This window comes from Camelina sativa, chromosome 20 (genome assembly GCF_030686135.1).
Source record: "Camelina sativa cultivar CO46 ecotype springtype chromosome 20, ASM3068613v1".
Classification (NCBI taxonomy): domain Eukaryota; kingdom Viridiplantae; phylum Streptophyta; class Magnoliopsida; order Brassicales; family Brassicaceae; genus Camelina; species Camelina sativa.
Window position 1 is genome coordinate 14,290,885 of NC_141899.1, and position 24,470 is coordinate 14,315,354.

The 24,470-nt window shown below is 37.9% G+C and overlaps 2 protein-coding genes, 2 long non-coding RNA genes and 3 pseudogenes across 4 annotated transcripts; 1 reads left to right on the top strand and 6 right to left on the bottom strand.

Moving 5' to 3' along the window:
- Positions 1-1,636: 1,636 nt before the first annotated feature.
- LOC147918856 (uncharacterized) lies at positions 1,637-2,472 on the bottom strand (annotated as a pseudogene).
- Positions 2,473-4,992: 2,520 nt separating this feature from the next.
- Positions 4,993-7,132, top strand: LOC147918857 (uncharacterized; annotated as a pseudogene).
- A 1,053-nt stretch (positions 7,133-8,185) lies between these two features.
- LOC147918858 (uncharacterized protein At1g43920, Chloroplastic-like) lies at positions 8,186-8,731 on the bottom strand (annotated as a pseudogene).
- A 1,224-nt stretch (positions 8,732-9,955) lies between these two features.
- LOC147918859 (uncharacterized) lies at positions 9,956-10,667 on the bottom strand. The gene is made up of 2 exons (XR_015593995.1): positions 10,533-10,667; positions 9,956-10,427 (listed from the first exon to the last, which is right to left on the bottom strand). It is a non-coding gene; the product is annotated as an uncharacterized LOC147918859 (long non-coding RNA).
- Positions 10,668-10,710: 43 nt separating this feature from the next.
- LOC147918860 (uncharacterized) lies at positions 10,711-12,756 on the bottom strand. Its single transcript, XR_015593994.1, has 4 exons — positions 12,556-12,756; positions 11,764-12,462; positions 11,492-11,665; positions 10,711-11,412 (listed from the first exon to the last, which is right to left on the bottom strand). It is a non-coding gene; the product is annotated as an uncharacterized LOC147918860 (long non-coding RNA).
- A 2,710-nt stretch (positions 12,757-15,466) lies between these two features.
- Positions 15,467-17,294, bottom strand: LOC147918861 (uncharacterized). Its single transcript, XM_087503972.1, has one exon. It carries the CDS (start codon positions 17,005-17,007, stop codon positions 15,718-15,720), a length of 1,290 nt encoding a protein of 429 aa, XP_087360098.1. The 5' UTR covers positions 17,008-17,294; the 3' UTR covers positions 15,467-15,717.
- Positions 17,295-17,601: 307 nt separating this feature from the next.
- LOC147918862 (uncharacterized) lies at positions 17,602-22,611 on the bottom strand. The gene has a single exon (XM_087503971.1). It carries the CDS (start codon positions 21,989-21,991, stop codon positions 17,957-17,959), a length of 4,035 nt encoding a protein of 1,344 aa, XP_087360097.1. The 5' UTR covers positions 21,992-22,611; the 3' UTR covers positions 17,602-17,956.
- Positions 22,612-24,470: the final 1,859 nt, after the last annotated feature.

Here is a 24,470-nt window from a genome sequence, read left to right on the forward strand (position 1 = left end):
GTATAATTGCTTCCTTTGTTGTGCTCCAAAAATTCTGATAGAAAGCTCCAGTAAAACCGTCAGGTCCTAGAGCTTTTGTAGCACCAATGTCAAACACTGCAGCCTTTATTTCCTCCTCAGTAACTGGTTTTGTTAAATCCCGATTGATTGATGGTGTAACTCTTTGCTTGAAGTCTCTGAAAATGTGATAATGATTGTTCTGTGGTGTTAACTCACTTTTGAAGAGCTTTGTGAAATAAGCTTCTGCGACCTTACCAATCTGACTATCACCACAGTACTCAAACCGTTCATCATCGAGTATCGAGTATAGTTTATTGCGTGCAGTGTGGTTTTTGGCAGTGGCGAAGAAATATTTGGTGTTGCGGTCACCACTTGCAAGCCATGTTTTCCTGCTTTTTATTCTCCAAAATTCTTCTTCTTCTTTATACGCACAACTCAGCTTCATTCAGAGATCCCGAATATGTTGTGTGGGAGAGCCATTCGTATGAGCTTGGTCCAGACGTTTCTTCAAAATGCCTATCTCTTCCTGGGAGTTTGTTCTGTTTCCTCTCTTCCAAATTGATATGGTACGTCTACATTCTTTAAGGCGAGAGTGCAAGCACATTGACTACCCGGGTCTCATAGAAGTCCATCCTTTATCCACAGCATCGTTGAATCCTTCTTTATTGACCATTCTTGAGTCAAAATAGAACTGACCTCGTCGGGGTTTAAAGTCATTTGAGATGGTAGTGATAACCGGTCTATGATCTGATTTTAGAAGCTCTAAAAATTCTACATGGGACACAGGGTATTGAGCTAACCACTCAGAGTTAACCATGGTACGATCTAGACAACATGTAACATCATGACTATACCGCTTACCTACCCATGAAAAAGGATTCCCATTGTACTTGAGATCCTGAAAATCACATACTTGAATCATTCTGAGGAAGTCTAAAAAGGAGCTTTCAGGTCGGAGAGGGCCTCCACGTTTCTCACTGTTGTTCTTGATCTCATTAAAATCTCCAATGGAGATCCAGGGACCATTTCTATTCACCGCAAGTCATTGTAGCCGTTCCCAAACCAAATGTCTTAGAGCTGGGTTTGGATTCCCATAAACACACGACAAGTAAAAACCAACTCCATTAACCTGAACATGCGTATCTACAAGATTTGGGGAATGACTAATAACTGAAACTGAGATACGGCTATTCCAAATAAGTGCTATACCACCACTTAATCCTACAGGAGGGACTGTTACAACTCGATCATATCCTAACTCTGCAACTATGTCTCAAACAGTGTCATCTCCTTGTTTTGTCTCAAAGAGGCAAATGATGTCTTGAGAGTAAATCTTCTTTATCTCCTTTAGACGTCGAACTGCGAGGTCATTGCCTAAGCCTCTACAATTCAAAGCGGCTGTCCTCATGGGGGAAGTGGTGGTACTGGGCCCACCGCGCCTCTGTCAAGATCAAGGGGAGAGCTATCATCCCCTGAGCAGCTACTTTCTCCAGCCTCAAAGATCTTAGCTTTGGTGCTGTCCAACCTCTCCGCATGTTCAGTTGAATCATCTCGCTTGCGTTTACCTCTGGCGTCCATAATGAAATCAGTGTCCTCATGGTTTGTAGAACCGTTGGCAGCATGGTTAACAACAGTCTCATCCTCCGGTTGTCCAGCAGGAGCATGGGGCAGGTATCTCTTGTGCAGCTTCAGGGAGTGGGTCTTCCTCAACAATCTCACGGATAACCACACCATGATTACCAGGTTCTGCAGGTCCGTAGTCTTCATCATCAGCACCATCATTGTTGTCAAAGTGTTCTTCACCACCATTTGTAGTATGCATGCACCTGTGTCATGTGTTAACATGCCACATACCTCACAAAAACCCCTGAGGCGTTCAAAACGGAAACGGAGTAGTGTGTTGACGCCTTGTTGAAATTGGATATGACGTTGAAAGCGAAGTGGAAGGGTAATGTCCCAATGGACTTGGACGCGAACAAACTCAACTCTAGCAGCAGCCTCCGCATCATAATCAACATCTAGGAGGTTTCCAATCGATCGACCAATGTAAGAGATGACTTCGAGGTTGAGGAATTGGAACGGGATACCACGAATCTGAATCCAGAATGGGATGAAATCGATAAGAGGAGGATTGTCATTGGGATACCAGCGTTGGAGGATCAGCATCCGGTCATTGAAAGCCCAAGGTCCATGACGAAGAACCAATTCCATCTCTCCTTCCGTAGGGAAGATGAACTGAAAGTGATTACCACCCACCATACGACCATGAACAACACCAGCCTGTCCCCAAATTCGTGGCATAGACGCAATGATGGAGCGCACATTCTGGCGACGCGGCATGACAGGACGACCAATGAGAATAAAACGGTTCTCTGCGGCGGCATTAGCCACCACAACCTCCGGGATTGCAAGCGGAGCATCATCGGCACCCAGGTTGATATCTTGTACTCTTTGTCGGAGATTATCAGCCATTGAGAGAGACTTGAAATGAAGATATTGGAAGAGAAGTATGAATGGAGAAATCAAAAACCGAAGATGGAGAAACCGCAGATCCCGAGATCGGTATTTATAGAACAAATCCTTCATTCCAACCGCCAAATGAGCATCACGAAGAAAGATCCACTTCGTGGAGATAACCGCCGCACGATCACAGAGTGGGTAACACCCTTCAACGTCGACAAAACCGTCGGTAACCGTCTCCGTGGAGACAAAATTCAACCACCAAAGAAGAAATCAAATCGCCCTTTTCATCGTCTTTTTTTCCTTTAAAAAAACATTTATTTCTCTCTGTTGGAAAATATAATTTATTTACGGAAAATATTGCGTAAAATTTTTTTAAAACTTTCAAAATTATGAACATTTAAATATCTATTTGAGGCACAACGTCAATCGAGAGACGAAACAAATTGTTCGAAATCAAACCATAATCAAGAAGTTCTAAATTAGAACTCGTCTTTGGCTTGGAAAGATTTTTAAGAAAGCAAAAAAAGTTCATGTAAGAAAATTTAGAAAACAACAACTACGGAAGAGTAAATTACGTCAACCTATTTTAAGTGATAAAAAGATATAAAACTACATTTCTAACGTACATAAGCGGTATACCATATAGTATTTTTTTAAAAATATCTCATAGGACTTATGCAGTATGTGTTGAAATGATGTTATTATGGGTAATTTACCTCTTTCTTAAAACAATGACTGGTACAAGTTAGAAGTTAGGGACATAGCGAAAGTTATAGGCAAAGAAAGACAATCTCGAGACAGTGAGATGTCTAGTACTATATTCAACCCCGAAACCCACGTTTACGTCTAATATTATTTATCTATAATAATAAAAATTAAAGTCATGAATCTTGAATACCCGTGAGTTATATCAACTTATATATAGTCTCGATCATAGAAGAATTTAATTTGGTTGGATTTATTCATAGAAAGATAGAAAGATGATTATGATAGATGCTAGATGTTGAAGACAGAGATTATCGATTTTATAGTTGAAAATGAAACTTTTGTTTTGATATTGATTATTTTCTTTGTGATGTTGTAGTTGTTTACATTTGAGGAGGAGTTGAGTTGTGGATACATGTCACTCTATCCAGTTGAAATGATGTCATGTATGAAACCTATTGTATACTTAATGAAATGGTGTTCAAAAAAAAAAAATTGTACTTAATGAAAAGTATATTTTTCTATAGTGGATCACAATTTGGTGATCTTTTGGTATGATTGTATAATATAAGGCTATTCCAACATATAATTTATTAAAATCGATAAGATAAAATCTTATATAACATGAGAAAGAAAAAGTTAAACACATGAATCACGTAGTATATACAGAAAACCAATGAAATAATACACTAGTACACTACTAATATGGGATGGAACATTCATGCATCTTCGAATTATTGGTGATTGATTATGGAAAACACGGTTTTCGACCGATCCCTATAAGACTATAACCTTTTTTATATCTAGTTCAGTGGGGAGCTAGGAAATCAGTTTATCAGGATAAAAAAAAAATTTAAGGGGTCAATTATATTATTAAAAATTTTTATAGTAGTCAATTGTGCTGTTTTACCAGAATCATTTTAATTTTTTTTCTAATATTTTACCTAATTTTACAAATTCACCAAGATCAATGGACCCTTATGACTCTAAGCTGCCTCGCCCTGAGAACATGATATTACATTGTACTTCAGGTTTACATGAAAAAATACAAAACAACACTTTTTTTAAACCAAAAATAAATCATAAAATTACACATTTTGTGAAGCATGAAGTATAATGTAATAATTAAACTAATAAAATATACTATAGCTGTAGTTTTTTTATCCTTTTCCCTTGTTATATTGTAGATTTTTTTTTTTCTTTCGATAATTGTTATATTCTAAAATTTTTGACTTCCATAATAATGTTACTCTCTTAAGTAGTGGCTGGTGGGCATAACTTATGTGAAAATTTTAAAAATATCCTTTTTCTAAAATTATTTTTCAAAAATATCTAATCTCTCAAATTTTATTTAAAATACCACTAAAAATTTGACATTTATCAAACTATGTGTGTTTATCATATAAAAATATACAAAATTATTTGTAATTTATCAAACTATGTGTGTTTATTATTGGGAAAAATGTCATAAAAATCCCCAAGTTTCAAAAATGGGACAAATAATCCTCAACTTTTGAGATGTCATTTTAATCCCCAACTTTGGGGTGACTTAACCAAAAAATATGAAACTTTCTTTGACCTTGCCGTTTTAGGCACGGGGTTAAGTCTCCGTCAGAAGCTAATAGACGGGGTTAACAAACCGTTAACGGCTTCCGTTTACCCAAAACGTCGACATCTTATTATCGAGAAAACAACATCGTTTGTAACTAAAAAAATCCCCAAATCTCAAATCGATATCATAATCCCTAACCCTAAAAAAAAAAAATTCCCAAATTCTCTCAAATTTTCTCAAATTCTCTCAAATTCTCTCAAAATTCTCTCTTCATGGCGAGGACCCATGGAGGAAAAAACACTTTTGTTCCACCGCGGCGGTCGTTGCAATTGAAAGAATCTATTCAAAAAAGATCTGAAGTCGAGACGGTTGAGATTCTGTCTGATACTGAGGCGGATCGAATTGACGAGATGAATGAGAAGGATGGACATGAGGTGGATCGAATCGAGGAGGAGAATGAGAACGATGGACCTGAGGCGGATCAAATCGAGGAGGAGAATGAGAACGATGGACGTGATGCGGATCGAATTGAGGAGGAGAATGAGAACGATGGACCTGAGGCGGAGCGAATCGAAGTGGAGACTGAAAAAGAAGTTCCTGAGGCTGAGCGACTCGTAGAGGAGAACGAGAAGGATGGACGTGATGCGGATCGAATCGAGGAGGACAATGAGAACGATGGACATGAGGTGGAGCGAATCGAGGTGGAGACTGAAAAGGATGGTCCTGAGGCTGAGCGACTCGTAGAGGAGAACGAGAAGGATGGTGCGGATCAAAACAGTAAGGCATTTACTAAACCTAAACGTAAACAAAAAAGGAAGAAGATTGCTGAAGATATCGAAGATGATCGTGAGGCCGTGAGTGGAGATGATTGTGAGGTAGTTGGTGATGAAGACTGTGATGAGGTTAGATATGCAGACGAAGGCAACCGTGACGAAGGTAACCGTGAAGAAGATCAGGAAGATCATAGATGGAACATTGTAGATTCAAATGTAGAACGAAATTGCGAGCCAAATGTAGATTCTGTAGAAGATCATGATGACGGTAATATTGGTGTAGAGGAAGAGAATTGTGATGATTTTGAAGCTGAATTTGGACCGGCTGCGAGAGAGGACGATGGAGACGAGAGTGATGATGATAGTGGAGATGATATATGGGATGAGGAGAGGATTCCTGATCCTCTTTCATACAGTGATGATGATGATGAAGATTGCAATGACGAAGGTGATGCTCCACAAGCTGAAGATCCGGAAGAGATTCTGAGTCTGGGTAGAACATTCAATGGTCCAGATGAGTTCAAGATTGCTGTGCTAAGGTATTCTCTGAAGACTAGATACGATATTAAGTTGTATAGGTCATAGAGTATGAAAATTGGTGCTAAGTGCTCGGCGACTGATGTTAAGTGTCCATGGAGATGCTATTGTTCTTATTCTAAGAAGAAACACAAGATGCAAGTGAAGATATACGATGGTGAACATGCATGTGTGAGGTCCGCATTCTCAAAGATGTTGAAGCGAGGGACAATTGCTTGGTTGTTTAGGGAGAGGTTGAGAAAGGATCCGAAAATTACCAAGCAACAGATGGTTGCAGAGATCAAGAGAGAGTACAACTTCGAAGTCACAGAAGACCAATGCTCCAAGGCGAAGACAATAGTTATGAAAGAAAAAAAAGTGACTCATGAAGAACATTTTGCTCGAATATGGGATTATCAAGCTGAGATCTTCCGATCTAATCCGGAGACTGCCTTTGAGATTGAGACTATACCTGGTACAACTATTGGCAGCTTACCAAGGTTTTATCGTCTATTCATTTGCTTTAAGTCACAGAGAGACGCTTGGAAGAATACATGTAGGCCTATAATAGGCATAGATGGTGCCTTTCTCAAATGGGACGTAAAGGGTCATCTTTTAGCAGCTGTTGGGAGAGATGGAGACAATAGGATTGTTCATATTGCATGGGCTGTAGTGGAGATTGAGAATGATGATAATTGGGATTGGTTTCTTAGGATGTTATCTGCCAAGTTGGATCTTCAAGATGGAAAAAATGTGACCATCATATCAGATAAATAATCGGTTAGTGTTTTTCAATCTTTAGTTTACATTTCGGATAATAGTAAATGATTTTCTACATTTCGGATAATGCTAATTTTCTACATTTTGCACATATTTTCAGGGTTTAGTTAAAGCAATTCACACTGTTATTCCAGAAGCTGAGCATAGGCAATGTGCTAGGCACATTATGGACAATTGGAAGAGGAGTAGCCATGATATGGAGCTACAAAGACTCTTCTGGAAGATTGCAAGGAGCTACACAAAAGGAGAATTTGGTGCTCATATGCGAGCTTTGCAGAGTTACAATCCTAGTGCCTATGATTCGCTCCTGAAGACACTTGTGGATGCAGGAAATGGCAGATGACTGGTATACCATGTATTCATGCTGCATCCGTCATCATAGGAAAGAAGGAGAAGGTGGAAGATTATGTAGCTGAGTGGTACACGGCTAGAATGTGGCAGTTGACTTACATGGATGGTATTGGGCCTGTTCAAGGCAAGCTGCTATGGCCAAGAGTGAACAGGATAGGAGTGTTGCCACCACCATGGAGAAGAGGTAATCCAGGGAGGCCAAATAATCATGCTAGGAGGAAATCATTGTTTGAAACTGCCTCTAACTCCAACAAAACCCAGCTAAGAGGCAATCGAGTCATGACCTGCTCAAATTGCAAACAAGAAGGACACAACCGACAAGGATGTAAGAATCCAAGAGTTGCAACACCACCAAAAAGAAGAAGGGGTCGACCAAGAAAAGGACAAGTAAGATTTTCTATTTTCTATTTTGAACATTGGACATTAGAATATATGAGCAAGATTGATTGTAACATTTTTGATTGAAATCAGGAGCCGAGGGTTATACTGTTTGGACAAGGTCAACCATTGCAAGGAGATCCTTCTCAACCATCTCAAGGACCACCTTCTCAACCATCTCAAGGACCACCTTCTCAGCCATCTCAAGGACCACCAGCTCAGCCATCTCAAGGACCACCAGCTCAGCCATCACAAGGAGCACCAACTCAACCATCACAAGGGAGATCTCATCCATCTCAACCATCACAAGAGAGATCTCATCCAACAACCTTGGTCAGAGGAAGATCTCATCCAACCACCTCGGTCAGAGGAAGATCTCATCCAACAACCTCAGTCAGATCAAGAACTCATTTGGGCGGATCACAGGGAAGTTCACAGCGAGGAGGCTAGGCACCATGGTTTGAATGTTCACGCTAAACTTCAGGGTCAGTTTCGTTTGGATACTCTGTTTTCTTTTGTTTGTTTGGATTGCTTTTTGGCCTTTTGTTTGTATCAAAACATGTTCTACCATGATTGAGACACAATTCAAACAAGAGATATCCATTACTTTTGAGATCAAAGAAATCATCCAACAAGAAATATTACAAAGAGTTACATTAAGCTCTTTTTAATAACCTAACATAAAAGTCTTCTGATTTCCTTGCCTAAACAATACAAAACTACACAAAATGGTCATAAGACAAAGCCAAACAAAACCGACTTTGAAGCACAGCATAAACTTGCGTAGTTCTTTTTTGTTGGCCATGTCTTCTTCCTTTAATTCTTTCAACATAGCATCTATCTCATTGACCTCTGTTTTGATTTTGCTAATCTCATTGGCAATGATGGATAGTCTTGGTAAGGCATCTTCTACTTCTTCAAACACGGCATCCTCCACCCACTTGAACAAATGATTCTAACATACAATTTAAATGAAATATAGTTAGTTTACCATGATTATGAAGCCAAATTTAAACTGCACGAATTGACAAATACTTACATCTCTTTTGCTTGTCCAAGTATTGACATCACGTTTGCTTACACAACGAAAGAATGGTCGTCACGGGTTCTCTTGAGTTTTAGAGGTAAATATCTTGACATCTAAGCCACACACACACTTCGACGGTAGACCACGTTCACCTACGCCACCGGATGTGATAGAACTTGAACTCATCGGAAAAGAGAGAGGTTGAGAAATCGATTTGGGGATTTGAAAACTAAAACCTAGAAATCGATTTGGGGATTCTTATTTCCTTCAGTGTTTTCTCGATAATAAGACGTCGACGTTTTGGGTAAACGGAAGCCGTTAACGGTTTGTTAACCCCGTTTATTAGCTTCTGACGGAGACTTAAACCCGTGCCTAAAACGGCAAGGTCAAAGAAAGTTTCATATTTTTTGGTTAAATCAACCCAAAGTTGGGGATTAAAATGACATCTCAAAAGTTGAGGATTATTTTGTCCCATTTTTGAAACTTGGGGATTTTTATGGCATTTTTCCCGTTTATTATTATGTGTAAAGGCTTTGCTGATTTGGTGTAAAATTATATAATTTTTTTTAGCAGCTATATATAATCGTATGGAAAATTGTCTACGATATATCTAAACAATTAAAAAAATATACAAGATAATAGTAAAAAATGATTAAAATGTATTTTTGATATCATTCTTATTATAAAAATATGTTTATGATTTGTATTTGGTAGCAATAAATAATTACTAATAACTGAAAATAACTATTAAAGCGATGTATGTCATACTGCATATAAGATTACAAATCAAAACTCCCTAATATTGCTACTACAGTCTATAGCAGGGGCGGATCCACATAGGTGGGAGGGGGTGCAACTGCACCAGATAAAATATAAATAATGTTTGATTTTATACTAACATTGTTGATATTTGTGGTCTAGTGGTAATGAATGCACCCCATAATTCAAGAGGTGAAGGGTTCAAATCTCCCCAATGGCTAATTATTGCTCTCTTTGCACCTGATCCAAACTTAGGCTGGATCCGCCACTGGTCTATAGTACTATTAATCAGAAGTTTTTGACGCGGCACATGAGTCACTTTAGTGTACTTATCAAGATTGACTCTGAAGTCAACCCATGAATCAACTTCCATTTACGATTGTTGTGCCCATCTTTTGGATAGAACTCGGACACGTATTCTACGTTATCTCACTTTGATACGTGTTCTGCGTTATCTCTCACCTTGGTACATGTTCTGCGTTCTCCCAACCTCATGTTTTTTGGTACCAAACTACACGGTAACACGAATACCTTTATTCACAAACAATACATTTAAATATGATCATTTTCCCATTAATTTTCTAACATATCGACTATAGTTTTCGGGGCAACTGAACAGAAACTATTGAAAAAGAAAGTTTGAAATGATGATAGTGATTAGATCAAAGATAAAATTAATTGAAAAGAGCTCTAGGAATAGGAAAGCGAAAAACAAAAAATATATAGGAAAGCGAATCGTCTTGTAATCGTACAACTTTTTAAAATTTTCCAGGCACTGCAACCGAGGCAAGAATGAAGCCTATTGTCTAGATCTCATCCACCCATATCCACCAATAGACTCTATCTTTATCCACTAGTCTCCCCTTCTTTGGTTGACTGTTCTTCAATATCCCAAGCAATATCCAATACCACAAAGCTAGAATCTTCGCAAATTTTCAATCTACTGCTAATCTGGTATTAACTTAAACTCTATCTCAGCATTTACTGCAACTGTTTTAAGCGGATCTGCTTTTAAGCCTCCATTTTGAAACTCCTTCTCGTCTCTTACCCTGAGCTTAACCGTTTAAACCTGAAAGCGCCTCCTGAGCTTTCATCCACCATGTCGAACCGAATACCCTACCACCTGAAAGGCAAAAGTTTAGCAAAGGAGTACTCACCTCCCCCCACGAAAGCGAATCAAAGCACCAGAACTCGACACAACTGACCTTATACAGGAAAACTCTCTTACCTTACTGGGAAGACTCACAAACCCTGCTGGCCAAAGAATGTGGGCAATCTTCCCGTCCCTTCTTAACCGCTGGAACCTAAAGGGGAAAGCAACTGGCGCAGATCTAGGATAAGGTGTAAATCAGTTTAAGTTTGAGCTTGAAGAAGACTTACATCAAGTCCTAAACAACCGCCCTTACCACTTTGACCAATGGATGGTGATTCTTCAAAGATGGGAACCGATTATCTTTCCCTCCTTCCCCTCCAAGATCCCATTCTGGCTAGAAATCCAGGGACTACCAAAGCACTACTGGAATATTGAAATGGTTCAAACCATTGGAGAAGCACTAGGGGAAATATTAGACTAGGAGATCTCCACCTCATATGTACAACTAAAGGTTCTCATCAATGGGCTGGAACCACTAACAAAGGAAACCGTTATCGAGTTCTCTGATGAGAGTGAAGCTCTTATCCACCTAGAGTACAAAAACCTCAAAAACCACTGCACATATTGCCTACGATTGTCCCATGATAGGTACCACTGCCCAGGCTTGAAGGAGACCCAAAAGGAAGTTCCATTGAAACAAACTCAACAGGGATCCCTAATTACCCTCTCTTCAACCCCAAGAAACTACTATACCCCTCAGGACAATTTCCTACCACCAAGGCACCAAACAACTACACAAGAACTAGAACGATCCCACCATATGAAAAGAACATATGAACACATGGATCAACGATCTCACCTCCTCTCCGATTCTCAACCCTTCCACCGTGAACAGAGGTACGATGTTGCTAGAAGATCAAACTCCCGAGCCCTATCACGATCTTACTCTAGAAGAGAAGCACCCCCACAGTACCGCCAAAGAACCTCCCAGACATTTGTTCTCTCCAAGCGCAACCTACAGTGGCGAGAAAAATCAAATTCATCATTGGAACCTCAGGGTGAACCTTCGGTATCTTCACGGGCTAGGAGACCACCTCTGGAGAGAAACCAGTCGAGTATCGACCCCCAGATCCCACCACCACAAACAGACCGTATAACCTTGCAACCTGGGCTAACTCTTGCAAACCGAATAGTAACTGATGAGCTCCCTTCAAGAGAGCAGGTCCTCAATGAGCTCCGAGAAGTTACAATACAGTATATGACATGTCCTGATCCAACAGAAAGTGCGGTTAGACGAATGAGGGTGCTCCAGAGTGATTCAGAAAATCTAATGGAACAAACAGCAAATTCCATAATGGCATCTAACCTTGCGGTTGTGAATTACAAACAGGTCCAGGAGACTAACACACTGCCAGAGCCCATCCCACATATGCTACCAAATGCGGTTCCCCCTTCTCGTGTTCAAGAGACAGGAGGTACAAGTAAAAGGGGACGAGGCCGACCACCTGCACAAAAACAAGCGAGTAAAAGTAATCAGTGCCTACTGGGAGCCAAAACACAAAAAAGAAACCTCACCCGAGCCTCCCCAAGAAAGGTTGTGGAACCAAAAGGAGGAAATAAAACTGGTACATCAAGAGTAAAGCAGACAAAATCAATCAAAACTCCTACTGAAGGTCCCAGTGCAAGTAATAGAACTCAAACACAAAGTCTATTACCAAACTAGGATAGACACCAAAATCACACGGACTCTGAGCCCCCACAGCCTAATCTGACTATCACCCCTCGCATGTCCCTCATCCCACCAAGCAGGAAGAAAAAGGTGGATTTTCAGAATTCACCAACCCCTCTTCCTTAAGAATGGTGAGCTGGAATTGTTGTGGGTTGGGGAACCCCATAAGAGTCCAGAGAATGAAGGACATCAAGAAACATGTGTGTTAGACCTTATCTTCCTTATGGAAATGAAGAATCAGAATGATATGGTTATGCAGACCCTCAAATGGCTAGATTACCCTTCGCACCACCTGGTTCCTCCCCTATCTCCAGGGGCAGGTGGTCTTGCTTTGTTCTGGAAACAGAGTTTAGAGGTTGAAATCCTACATTCTTGTCAAAACTTAATTGATACTAGAATTAAAGCAAACAAAAGATACTTCTTTGCTACCTTTGTTTATGGAGAGCCGGATAGAACAAAACGAATGGAAGTCTGGGAAAAGCTCAAAGTGCAAGCAAACTCACGGTCTGACCCTTGGTTCCTTACTGGTGACTTCAATAATATCATTGATATGCTCAAATTTACCCTAGAGCTACTCTCTCAAATTAAGAGATCAATGCAGTATTTAGGGGTCGAATTCCACAAGGACTCAAGACTACACAATAAATTATAGAGTTTTATAATTAAGCTAAACAGATTAATTTGAATTAAAATAAAAGCAATGCAAAATATTAAATAAAACTGTTGTAAATTCAGAAAATCAAAAAGCTAGACCTAGGGAATTTCTAAGGAATTATGAAATATTAAATCAATCAATAAATTATGATTCAAGCAATTAATATCAAATCTGGAACTCTAAACACTTTTGTAAAATAAATCAGTTCTCACTGCAAATAATATCTAAATTTAAAACCATAAAATCCAAATCTCTTTGTAAAATTCTAGGTTAAAAATCAGCAATAAAATCAGGTTTAGATTGTTCACAAAATTATTAAATCAAATCTCTTTGCAAGAAATAATTTTGTTCATCAAAAGGTTTTATCAGGAAAATCAATTATATTCTCATATCAATTTATTTTCCTAAGGTATTAATTCTAGATGGCCAATCAAGGACTAATATGAAGAACAACCTATGATGAAGATCTAGAAAGATAAAGAATCCTAAATAAACAGATCTAATAATTCATAAAATTCCTGTGAAAAACCCTAAACCTAACAAGCAAACTACTCAGACATAATCAATGAAGAACAAAACATCTTTCTAAATAATAAGCAATTGAAATTAAAAAGAGTAAAAAGGAGTTCAAGAATTCTTCTCTACAAAGCAGATCTCTCTCTCCCAAAAGCTCTCAAAATTTCACAGGGTTGCAGAAAAATAAAACTTGCTAGAATACAACTTAAGGGTTTGTAAAACCTAAAAATACTATTTATATGTCCTAAAACACATCAGAGACTTGTGTTACAAATATGGAAAACTTCGGGCAAATTTGTAAAACTTCCAAATTTTTGATTCTTCATCGGCTAAACATGGTGTCGATCGATGCTAAGGCAGTGTCGATCGACACTCCCTCTCTGTTCTGACTCCAAGTTCGTTTCTTCTGAATTGATGCTCCAAAATGATCCAAATTGCTCCATTTTTCTCCTTTCATGCCAAAATCCTAGAAAACCTGTAAAGACTCAAAAACATCCTAGAAAACACATCAAAAGACTCTAAAAGACTCCTTATATCATGGTTAAAAACCATAAAAACCAAAATATATCAACTCCCCCAGACTTAGCCTTTGCTTGCCCTCAAGCAAAACATAAACTTAGACCTGTGAAAGAGGTTTGAAAACAGGGAACTCACTCAACTGCATGATGATTCTTATTCGCACTCTTCATTTACCTGACTCAAGAACTTACTTCTTATACTTAACCATGATAAGCATCGACATTCCTTACTCAAATCCCACAATCCTTTGGAATCTCTGAAATCTCCATTGTCATCTCATTAGTCAATATTAAAGCACAAATAAGGTGAATTCTTACCTTGGGTGTATCGATCAGTGGCATATGGACTCTCTTCAGGCCAAGACATTCTTCTTACATCTCCTTTCCTCTCCCTTTTCTCACTTCCAATTTTTAAATCAAAGGTGTAAGTGAATACCGGGGTCATTGGTAATTTACCTACCCCTCGTTTCCAATCTTTGTGTGATCATTTGACTCAAGAGTAGAATAATGAGGTCACATGTAATTTACCTACCTCTCTAAACTGATCAAAATCATCTCATCTTTTATTCTTTTTTTTTCTAAAGCACTGAAGGGAAGAGAGAAAGGAGACATACTTTGAAAAATTGCACTGTCTTGTATGGCCCGAAGAAGAAGTCTAGTCCACTGATTTCCAACCCCAAAGTAAGAGATTAAGTCCGGTTAAAATCCTGATAAAAGTTGAGACAACATTAGATCAATCAGATATCAATTGAATAAGGGCTTTCAGGATTGTTGATAAGGCTCATAGTGTTTCTAAGCTTCAGTTCTGAGATCAAGCATAAACAAATAATCATTAGAGTGTTAGCCAAATAAGAGAAATCATTAATCAAGACCATAATTCCCAAAGACAAAAAGAAATTTTTTGAAAAATTTGACTCAAACTTTATGGTTTTGACTGACACAACTGAAACTCAAAAACAAAAACATAGTTATTAGATAACCTCCCCAAGACTTAAACAACACTGTCCCCAGTGTTATCAAGCCTAAGATTGGTAAAAGAAAAATAAAATAAATATAAATGAAAAGCAAAAGAAAAAGAAAATCCTACCAGTGGGTTGCCTCCCACTTAGCGCTTGTTTTCAGTCATTAGCTTGACTTTGCTGAAGCTCAGGCATCCGGTGGATCAGAACGTGGCAGTGAATGCTTCTGAGAGGAATGTCTCATCATCCAAGGTGGTGTATAAGCAGTAGATAAATGAGGTCTGCCAAGGATGTGAGGAACAAGACCAGGGCGGAAAAGTGGGATGGGTTTGCTTCTTTTATGTCCTGCAAAATCATCAACAGAAGATACAAGCGCTCTACCATAATCTCGTGGCTTGGTTAACTGTAAAACAGTCTTTGTACCTTTGAAGTTCTTGTTAGTGATTTGAGGAGGATTAGGTGCAGAAGAGGTGTACCTTTGCCTTACCTGAGGACTCAGGAGTGTGGAGTGGGAGATTTTCTGTTTGGGAACAGGTTTCTGACTTGGAGCATCAGTCTTGGAGCTGTTCTGTCTCGGTCGTGGAGGGGTGTCGACCGACACTAATGGAGTGTCGATCGACACTGAGTCTGATGCTCGTGATGCAGTAACTTCCTCAACAGAAAAAGTTTGTCCATCAATGGTAGGAGCTCTCTTCAGCTTATCCATCTCAAAATTCATACTCAAACCATCCACATTCAGTGCTATGTGTCCCTTCTTCACATCAATGATGGCACCAGCTGTAGCCAAGAAAGATCTTCCTAAGATGAGAGGATCTTTAGGCTCTGTATCATACTTCAGCACCACAAAGTCAGTGGGAATCATGAAGTTTCCAACCTTAATTGGAATATCCTCTAAAACACCTTCAGGAATTCTTCGGGATCGATCAGCTAGGATAAGAGAAATCTAAGTTGGCTTAAATTCTGTCATCCCAAGTCTCACAGCAACAGAATATGGCATCAAGTTGATGCTAGAGCCAAGATCACAAATATCACATTGTTTTGTTTCTAGTGATTTTTCTTCCTGAACCTGTAAAAAGGAAATAATACTACTCGGTTGCTCCGGTTCAAAATGGGTTAGTTTTTCAAGCATAAAATCAGATTGAATAAAAGAAAGATCACACTTAGCTTGAGATAGAGTCATAGGTTCAGTTGGTATAACAACATCATCCTTAGCATTGAACTGTCTCTCCTTGGCTTCTTCTCCAAGCTGTTTCTCCTTGGGTCTGGGCTGATCCTTTCTTTCAAATTCCTTATTCTCCTTTTCTTGATCTGCTTGCTTCCATTGTCCTCCATTAGAATCTGTACCTATCTCAACACTTTTGGGAAAAGACAAGTGCATCATAGAAAAATTGGAATTTTCTAAAGCTTGATCAATTACTTCCTTGGATTTTGAAAGTGTAGAAGACTTACATTGCTTTGGTTCTCCACATGATTCAAGTGACGAATTTAGACTTTGCTTGTGAACATCAATCTGGTGAGGGACCTTGTTTGGCTGAGATGATGACTTAGCCTTCATCTTCTCGATTTTAAAGTACTTGGTCAATTCCTCAAAAAGATCTGATTGCGCCTTAGCCTCCACAGATGTTGGGTTTTTCTTTTGGTCTGGTACTTTGACTGGTTTCTTTTCAAGAACTGGATGGATTGTGCCATTGGCTTGGGGAACACAGTGTAGCGCTTGTGGAGCATACTTTTTCCTTAGAAGCTTCTTAAGATCTCTCCACAATGTGATATTTGGCTCCTTGTAATACCAACGGTCATCAACTTCTTGCAACCACCATTTGTAAGCGTCTCCTGTGAGTTGGGTAAGTGCAAAAGCTAATCTCTCATTTCTTGGGATATCCTTGTAGTAGAACCAATCCTCCATGTGTTTCTCCCATTCAAGGTAATCTCCTTTTCCTGCAAATTTATAGAGTGTATGAGCTAAAGAGATTTTAGAATGAAACACAGATTTAGATTTAGGAGTATGAGAGGTTTTCTGTAGGCTGCTCCATGTTGATCTAGATGTGTCATCTGGTGGCTTGGGTTTAAGATCCTGGTGTTGCCTTTGACGCTGATTTGCTCCCGGGTTGGGTTGATTCAAGTGTAGAGCACCAAGTCTTGCATCAAGTATGGTTGTCATAGCTGCGGTGGCAGACTTAAGAATCCTCCTTTCAAGACTGGATGTAGATGACTCTTCCTCTTCCGACATCACCATGGTACCTGAAAAGAAAAACAAAGATCCACCAGTAAATAGTTCTAAAAACACGTAAATGAAAACAGATCTGTGAAAATTATGAAAACGAATTCAAAAATTCTCAAATCAATTTTCAAAAATACTAGACTCGTTCCTGGTTCTAAAACAGTTGAGTTTATAATTTTTTTACGAGTAAAACTTTTTATAAAACTCTCGCAAGATGAACGACAGATCTGAAAATAAAAGAAAAGTGACGATTGGAATTCAAAACCTGTTTGCAGAGCGGTTGCTCTGATACCACATGATAGACTCCTGAAGAGGAATCTGCTCCCAAGAACACACTCGCAAGGTTTTGAAGGAGATGGATCGGACTGATGAAGATCAAGAGACCGAAGATGCAATGGATCCACGAAATGGAAGGTGAAAGGGTGGTTTATGCAGCGGATTGAAAGAGATGGAATGGTGAAATGATGCAGCGGATAGAAAGGGGGATTGAAGTGAACTTCCAAGAGAGATGAAAATCTCTTAGACTTCAAGCTCGAGTTCAACTTAGATATTACACACTAAGAAGAAAACAAGTTGAGAAGATATTACACACTTCTCAGATCAAACAAGTAAAAGAAAGGTTTTTGATTAAAATGTTTGATGGAAAACAAAGAAGAGTTACATGGTCTTTAAATAGGAGAAGGGGAGGACGAGATAGAGGAGAGAAAACCCTAGACAACTTGCAAGTTCAAGTTCAAGCTCATGCAAGATGTCTAGGAAATTACAAAAGCAATAAATGCAAAGTTTGAATGAGAAAGAGATAGAAAATGGGCCAAGGCCTTTGTGGGGAACCTTGGACCACGAATTGGGCTGGCAAAGGGGGCTTGAAAATGTTACTTAGGCCTCATTAAAAACCTTGTCAAGAAAACCCAATGGGACAAAACTTGACCAAGGGAAAAAGAGCACCAAAGTAACACTTTACCCTTTACCGAACACCTTGAGCTGTGAGCAACGTCCAAGTGGTTTGAGTCACGTCTTCTAGCTTCTTGTCCAGCTCCTTGAGTAGACCTTGGATTGATTGGTTGAACCTCTTGGACCGTGACCTTGTTATAGGACCTGCCGGAAAGATTAGTGCTTCCTCCGCTGCTTCCGCTGGTACAAGCTGCTCCTCCAGTGCTTCCTCTGGTACAAGCTGCTCCTCCATTGCTTCCTCTGGTTCAAGCTGGTCCTCACGTCCATGGTCTTTGGTTGAGCTGGCCAGGATCTCATCATCCTCTCCCACTTGAAAAGGATTTGACCTCAAATCCGAATTATCTGCACAATAAGGAAGAAGATCAGAAACGTTGAAGCTTCCACTAACTTTGTACTTACCTTGGAGGTCGAGTTGGTAGGCATTGTTGTTGATTCTTTTGAGCACGGTGAATGGTCCATCAATCCTCGGCATTAGCTTGGATGCTCGCTCCTCCGGGAAACGCTCCTTCCGAAGATTAACCCACACTTGATCACCCTCATTGAAGATGACTTCTCTACGCCCTTTGTTCGCATACTTCTCATACAGCTTCGTCCGGGCCTCCAGATTCTCCTTAGCCTTTTTGTGAACCTGTTTAACTAAATCGGCCTTTTTCTTGCCATCAAGACTTGTTCTCACACTCAAAGGTAAAGGTATTAGATCCAAAGGAGAAGTGGGGTTGAACCCATAAACAATTTCAAATGGAGAAAACTTAGTCGCAGAATGCATAGAATGATTATAAGCAAATTCTACATGCGGCAAGCAATTCTCCCAAGTCTTAAGGTTCTTCTTGATAAGCACACGCAACAATGTGGATAAAGTTCTATTGACAACTTCAGTTTGACCATCTGTTTGCGGATGACATGTAGTAGAGAAAAGCAATCTAGTTCCTAACTTAGACCACAAAGTTTTCCAAAAATAACTAAGGAACTTAGTATCACGGTCAGAAACTATGGTCTTAGGAATGCCATGCAAACGAACAACTTCCTTAAAGAACAAGCTAGCAACATGAGATGCATCATCAGTTTTATGACAAGGAATAAAATGCGCCATTTTAGAAAAGCGATCAACCACCACAAAAATAGAATCCTTACCTGCCCTAGTCCTAGGCAATCCAACCACAAAATCCATAGATATATCAGTCCAAGGATGCAAAGGAATAGGTAAAGGGATATACAAACCGTGGGATTGAAGCTTAGCCTTAGCTTGTTTACAAGTCGCACACCGTTCACATAGTCGTTCAACATCTCTTTTCATGTGCGGCCAGTGGAAATGTTCTTGCATCACCTTATAAGTCTTAGCAACTCCAAAGTGACCCATTAGTTGTTCTCCAACCTCAAAGATCATCCTAAAATAACCATCGGATTTATGATCATGCTTCAAAACATCTCCAATGCTGGTTCTCACAAAGATTTTGGACGAATGAACTGTTAAATCTGGGGGCTCCTCTTTTGTACCTGCAAAGTTGTCAATACCTTTGGCAAAGATCAAGTGTGTCATTATAGTCATGGTAAAAATCTGAGCTTGGTACAAATCATTATCCTTGTAATTTTCTAAATTTCCTTCGAATGAACCTAATCTTTTCCCAAGATTTTCTGAATGTAACAGACTGATAATCAAAGCTCTAAAATTATGAGAATAAGATTGGGTTAAGGAAGTACTTAGCTGAATAATGCCTTGGCTATGATCAATGCTCGTCATGATTAATGGAAGTGAATCTGGGGGTTCTTCTTGGATCAGTATGAAGCTGCTGACATCTTGGTGCTCATCTTGATCCAAATCAGGTGGCTTAAATCTTTTGTTTCCCACATTCTTTTCAGTTTTTCTTATGCGCGTCATGACTGCTCTAAAATCTGTATTTGGCTCTTTTGACAAAGACAAGCGAATCATATCTGTGTGATCTTGGATAAGAGAATCCTTGAGAATAAAAACACTTATCTTATGATTGTTGGATATGAGCACAAGTGTTGCATCAGGTGGTTGATCTTTGAGCATTGAGGAAGCTTTCACTACTTTTCTATGCTCCGCAAGATCTCCTACATCAAAAGGAAACAGTTTAGGCACATAGGAAAAGATCAAACAAATAATAATGTAGTTGTTATCAAAATAGAGTTTTAGAATGGAGCATCCTTTGGTGATCATAATTGTTTTTCTGAAATACTTCCAGCTTCTAACTCCAAAATGAGAAATCATTTGTTGGCATATATCTGGTGGTTTCTCCTTGATTTGAACAGAACATCTTTCTTCTCCAAAGTAATTTTGCTTCTTCATGTAACTTGTTCCTTTCTTAGCAATCATGGGAAAGAGCAAGTGCATTATACTTGAAATAGAGAAATTAAAAACATGATCTTTCAAAATTGGTTTGCAAAGCTCAATGAATGGTTTAAAAGCACACAACTCTTTGTCAAGCAAATGTCTTATGTCAGAAAAAGGTTTTACCATTACATGCTCAGTTCTAGTTCCAAACGGCTCAATCACAATGCTACTCAAAGAAACTCTAAAAGAAGAGTTAAATTCAAGAAACTTATCAAATAACAACCCTTTTGGCTTAAAGAACTTTTTAAAAGCAAATGTTTCAAAACTTAGAATCATTTTGTTAAAGAAAGATTTTGAAACACAAAATTCTTTTACATTTTCTAAACCAAAACGTTTTTCATCTTGAGCAGAAATCAACACAAAATAATTAGGATCTGTCATAACCAAATCAATTTCCTTACAGTGCTTTCTTGGGTAGTCGCAAAGATATGGCACATGGACTAGGTTTGGCATAATGCTGATTTGCTCCAAATCACTAATCAATGGCAAACTCATTTGTTTTGTTTCTAGTGATTTTTCTTCCTGAACCTGTAAAAAGGAAATAATACTACTCGGTTGCTCCGGTTCAAAATGGGTTAGTTTTTCAAGCACAAAATCAGATTGAATAAAAGAAAGATCACACTTAGCTTGAGATAGAGTCATAGGTTCAGTTGGTATAACAACATCATCCTTAGCATTGAACTGTCTCTCCTTGGCTTCTTCTCCAAGCTGTTTCTCCTTGGGTCTGGGCTGATCCTTTCTTTCAAATTCCTTATTCTCCTTTTCTTGATCTGCTTGCTTCCATTGTCCTCCATTAGAATCTGTACCTATCTCAACACTTTTGGGAAAAGACAAGTGCATCATAGAAAAATTGGAATTTTCTAAAGCTTGATCAATTACTTCCTTGGATTTTGAAAGTGTAGAAGACTTACATTGCTTTGGTTCTCCACATGATTCAAGTGACGAATTTAGACTTTGCTTGTGAACATCAATCTGGTGAGGGACCTTGTTTGGCTGAGATGATGACTTAGCCTTCATCTTCTCGATTTTAAAGTACTTGGTCAATTCCTCAAAAAGATCTGATTGCGCCTTAGCCTCCACAGATGTTGGGTTTTTCTTTTGGTCTGGTACTTTGACTGGTTTCTTTTCAAGAACTGGATGGATTGTGCCATTGGCTTGGGGAACACAGTGTAGCGCTTGTGGAGCATACTTTTTCCTTAGAAGCTTCTTAAGATCTCTCCACAATGTGATATTTGGCTCCTTGTAATACCAACAGTCATCAACTTCTTGCAACCACCATTTGTAAGCGTCTCCTGTGAGTTGGGTAAGTGCAAAAGCTAATCTCTCATTTCTTGGGATATCCTTGTAGTAGAACCAATCCTCCATGTGTTTCTCCCATTCAAGGTAATCTCCTTTTCCTGCAAATTTATAGAGTGTATGAGCTAAAGAGATTTTAGAATGAAACACAGATTTAGATTTAGGAGTATGAGAGGTTTTCTGTAGGCTGCTCCATGTTGATCTAGATGTGTCATCTGGTGGCTTGGGTTTAAGATCCTGGTGTTGCCTTTGACGCTGATTTGCTCCCGGGTTGGGTTGATTCAAGTGTAGAGCACCAAGTCTTGCATCAAGTATGGTTGTCATAGCTGCGGTGGCAGACTTAAGAATCCTCCTTTCAAGACTGGATGTAGATGACTCTTCCTCTTCCGACGTCACCATGGTACCTGAAAAGAAAAACAAAGATCCACCAGTAAATAGTTCTAAAAACACGTAAATGAAAACAGATCTGTGAAAATTATGAAAACGAATTCAAAAATTCTCAAATCAATTTTCAAAAATACTAGACTCGTTCTGGTTCTAAAACAGTTGAGTTTATAATTTTTTTACGAGTAAAACTTTTTATAAAACTCTCGCAAGATGAACGACAGATCTGAAAATAAAAGAAAAGTGACGATTGGAATTCAAAACCTGTTTGCAGAGCGGTTGCTCTGATACCACATGATAGACTCCTGAAGAGGAATCTGCTCCCAAGAACACACTCGCAAGCTTTTGAAGGAGATGGATCGGACTGATGAAGATTAAGAGACCGAAGATGCAATGGATCCACGAAATGGAAGGTGAAAGGGTGGTTTATGCAGCGGATTGAAAGAGATGGAATGGTGAAATGATGCAGCGGATAGAAAGGGGGATTGAAGTGAACTTCCAAGAGAGATGAAAATCTCTTAGACTTCAAGCTCGAGTTCAACTTAGATATTACACACTAAGAAGAAAACAAGTTGAGAAGATATTACACACTTCTCAGATCAAACAAGTAAAAGAAAGGTTTTTGATTAAAATGTTTGATGGAAAACAAAGAAGAGTTACATGGTCTTTAAATAGGAGAAGGGGAGGGCGAGATAGAGGAGAGAAAACCCTAAATGATTATTTTTAAAAGTTTTTGTGGATAAAATATTATGCAATAAAATAATATGCTAAATATGATGGCTTGAAAAAACACCTATTTTGTAAGTTTTCTATTGTTCATTTTATAGTTTTATGTATGAGAAATGGTTATGTTTGTTGTTTGTTTTTATTTTAATTTTTGAATATGTTTGGTGCAATTTTTTTAATATGATCCGTGTTTAAGATCTTGGAAATGACAATTAAGTGTGATAAATTGCCAAGATTTTATTCATTTTTACGCTTAACACTATATTTTTATGTCTAACAGTATATATTTTGTAACAATACATACAATACTAAAGATTTTATTTTGGAAATTGTTTAAATCATTAAAATATTCTCTTTAAAAAGATTTTTTGGAATATTTTGAATATATTTATATAGCCTACAGATTGACCAATTAATCTAATCTTTTTGTACCAATCTATATTTAATCTATAACATATTTTGTAACTAATTTATAAAAGTTATTTAGTCTAAAAAAAATTGTGTATTTCTGTTTTATTATATAGAAGATACAATATTTATAAAATGTTAATAAACTTTAAAAGTAAAGGGGTCACATGCCTCCCAAAACAAAAGGTTTTATCTTCTTATAATAATTCTTCTTTTTTTGTCCTTGTAAACAAAATTTGAAGAGGTCAAAGAAAAAATGATTTTTTTTCTTGTTTTAAGAAAGAGGTTTATCTTCTTATCCAAAGAGGTTAATCAATCTCTTATCGTTTTTAAAAAGTCTGTTGTAATTTTATTAAGAGAAAAATTATTTAAATTATTTTGTCATCGTGTCTTCTATGCAGCATTTGCAATTACTTTTCTACTAAAAAGAATTATCATATTTTACACTCTTCGTTACTCGAAAGTATGATATGACGCAGGGATGACATAGTAATATAGTAATCCTACGCCTTCGACAACAACCATTATGACGTCACTACTATGACGCTGTGATGACATTAATATTATCAACAACAATAGTATATACTTTAGGTATATAGAATTTCTTTTTCATGTCTAAAAAGAAAAAAAAAGATTGGTTATTTTCTTTTAACGTGAACTGTAGCTGGATCCAGATATCAGTCTTGAGCTCCGAATATCTAATGAAATTTATAATATGCACATGTGGATACAAATCTAAATCCTTTTAAATAAATAACCAAAAGTGAAATTTATGCTATAAAATAACATAGTAATATCACAAATTCTTAATATAGTAATATCACAAATTCTTCTCAAATTAACCTTTTTTATTTAACTTTTAGTTGTACAAACATGACCTTTTCTCTTCTACCAAAAAAAAGAAAGAAAAAAAAGAGACCTTTCCAATCAGAAGAACGGTTTGAGATCCAGAATCAAGATACGTCACAGGTGTCATAGGTGGTTAGTACCTACCATGTCTTGTCACTGTAATCTTGCTAATTAGTGGATCTTTTTTTTTTTTTACATATACAAGTATACAACCAATCATACCTTTAATAATAAAAAAATCATTAACATGTTAAGATGTTTTTCTAAAATTAGTAATGGTGAGTATGATTAGTAACGAGTGTACCTTTAGGTTTTTTTACTGTAAATTTCAAGTTTTAAAATTTTCTCTGTGACTGTAGATTTTATTACTATAATATTTTACCTATAGAAATCAATATATAGGGAATCATAAAATTATGTGTTTTAGAAAAAAAATTTGTATAACAAAAGTTGATTTAGAAATATTTTGAATGTTATTATAAAAAAGAAATTCAAAGGCTCTAAAAGATGA

What these genes read in the sequence shown, in the direction of transcription:
- LOC147918862 (XM_087503971.1), bottom strand. Translation starts at nt 21,991, where the DNA reads ATGGTGACGTCGGAAGAGGAAGAGTCATCTACATCCAGTCTTGAAAGG.
- LOC147918861 (XM_087503972.1), bottom strand. Translation starts at nt 17,007, where the DNA reads ATGGTGATGTCGGAAGAGGAAGAGTCATCTACATCCAGTCTTGAAAGG.